Source organism: Corvus brachyrhynchos, unplaced genomic scaffold (genome assembly GCF_000691975.1).
Source record: "Corvus brachyrhynchos isolate BGI_N302 unplaced genomic scaffold, ASM69197v1 scaffold30, whole genome shotgun sequence".
Taxonomy (NCBI): Eukaryota; Metazoa; Chordata; class Aves; order Passeriformes; family Corvidae; genus Corvus; species Corvus brachyrhynchos.
In genome coordinates this window covers 468461-470349 of record NW_008235742.1, presented here as the reverse complement: position 1 = coordinate 470349, position 1889 = coordinate 468461, and the positions used below count along the sequence as shown (strand labels likewise).

At 66.6% G+C, this 1889-nt stretch overlaps 1 protein-coding gene across 1 annotated transcript in view; it reads right to left on the bottom strand.

Moving 5' to 3' along the window:
• Positions 1–1883, bottom strand: part of ERBB2 (erb-b2 receptor tyrosine kinase 2) — a 4619-nt gene extending 2736 nt beyond the window's left edge. Inside the window, exons 1-6 of the mRNA XM_008643226.2 lie at positions 1614–1883; positions 1349–1535; positions 960–1097; positions 797–865; positions 151–263; positions 2–77 (exon numbers count right to left, since the gene is read on the bottom strand). Of these exons, the coding sequence (XP_008641448.1) occupies positions 2–77; positions 151–263; positions 797–865; positions 960–1097; positions 1349–1535; positions 1614–1748 (718 nt within the window). The 5' untranslated portion in view covers positions 1749–1883. The remainder of the gene's footprint in view (position 1; positions 78–150; positions 264–796; positions 866–959; positions 1098–1348; positions 1536–1613) is intronic.
• Between the last annotated feature and the right edge of the window lie 6 nt (positions 1884–1889).

Below are 1889 nucleotides of genomic sequence, written 5' to 3'. Positions count from 1 at the left end.
AAGGTGTCCGAGTTGTAAACGACGAGCGGGGGGCAGTGCAGCTCGCAGATCCCACTCCGGTTGAAGTTCAGGCATGCCTGGGGGGGACACATGGATGCTGTGAGACCCCTGCCCCCCCCAGGACCCCCAGGGCCCCCCTCCCATGCGCACCAGGCAGTCGGAGTGCTTGGGTCCGGTGCAGCCGGCGGCGCATTGCTCGTGGCAGCAGTCCGTGGGCTTCGTGCCCTTGCAGCGTGGGCAGCCATGGCAGCAGCTGTTGGTCACTGCAGGGGCACAGAGGGACAGTCTGGGGACAGGGACCCCCATGGATCCCCCTCCTCCAGGCAATGGGGGGGTCCCCAGGCTGAGGGGCTGGAGGGTAGGTGGGTTCCGAGGGCAAAAATCTGTGTGGTGGGGATTCAGGTGCCAAGTGGGGGCAGTGGGACAGGAATCTGGGGGGGCAAGTGGGGGCTTCCAGGGCAGGGATTTGGGGTGTAAGGGGAGGCTCCCAGAGCAGGAATTTTAGGGGATCTTTGGGGCCAGGATTTGGGTGCCATGTAGGGCTCAGTGGAACAGGGATTTGGGGACTAAACAGAAGGTCAGGGTGCTTCTGGGGGCAAGATTTAGGTGGCAAATAGGGGTCAGTGGGGCAGGGATTTGGGGGGGCAAATGGAAAGTCCAGGGAGTGTCTGGGACAGAGATTTGGGTGCCAAGAGGGGATCAGCAGAGCAGGGGCATACAGAGGGAAGGAAAGGGGGATCCCAGGGGCTTTGGGGGTCCCTGGGGGGGTCAGAGCCTGTGTGGGCCCCACACTCACACGTCTGGCAGTCCTGTTTCCCCTCGCCCCAGCAGCGCCCCTCAGCACAGAGCGCCCGGCAGTCGGGACCTGCGTGGGGGAAAATGTGAACAGGGGATGCCAGAGGGGCTGGAAACCCCCAGACCCCTCCCTGGTACCACCACAACCCCCCTGGGGCGCTCACAGCTGCGGTTGCGGGTGGTGTCCACGTGGATCTCGCCACGGAACTCGTTGTGCCGGTGGAGGATGTCGATCCAGAGGATGGTCTCCTGGAAGCAGAGCTCGGGGTTCCTCTCGATGCGCACCCCTCCCTTCAGGATCTCTGTGGGGGGAACGGGTAGGGGGGTCAGCATGAGGACAGGGGATCCTGCAGCCCCGTGGGGACTCCCAGTCCTTGGTAGGGACCTGCCACTCCATGGGAGCACCCAGTCCTGGGTGGGGACCTGCCATGGGGACACCCAGACCTGGACAGGGACCTGCCATCCCGTGGGACCACCGAGCAGCTCCCAACTGCAGCAGCAGCGACCCACACCCCCGATCACCCGTGTTGGCCCCAGGTCGGGGCTTCCCCACCTGTGAGGTGCCTCATGCCGAGCTGGCGCAGCCCCGGCGCCCCGGCGGAGCCGGCGTTGCCCATCACGGCCAGGGCGTAGCGGTCCTGGAAGAGCTGCGTGCCGCGGATGATGCGCAGGCTCTGCAGCTCCAGCCCGCTCACGCTGTTCTCCGCGATCAGCACGTACCCCTGCACCTCCTTGATGTCCTGGGACGGGGGAACAAGGGTGAGGAGCCGGCCGACCCCCGTCCTTCCCCCCCTTCCGGGTGTTTTCCCTCTGCGCACCTTGAGGAAGGCGGTGTCGGCGTCGGCGGGCAGGTAGGTGAGCTCCAGGTTGCCCTGGACCACCTGGCAGCCCTGGTAGAGGTGCCGCAGGGTCTCGTAGTGGCTCTCGGGGCTGGAGGGACGCAGCAGCTTCATGTCGGTGCCGGTGCAGACTGCGGGGACAGCGAGGGCTCAGCGGGTCCACGACCCCTCCTCTCCCCCGCGGGACACCGAACTCCGGCCCCCGCAGGAAACGCCGCGGATCCGGCGGCCGCCGGTTATCTCCCGGGCCGCTCC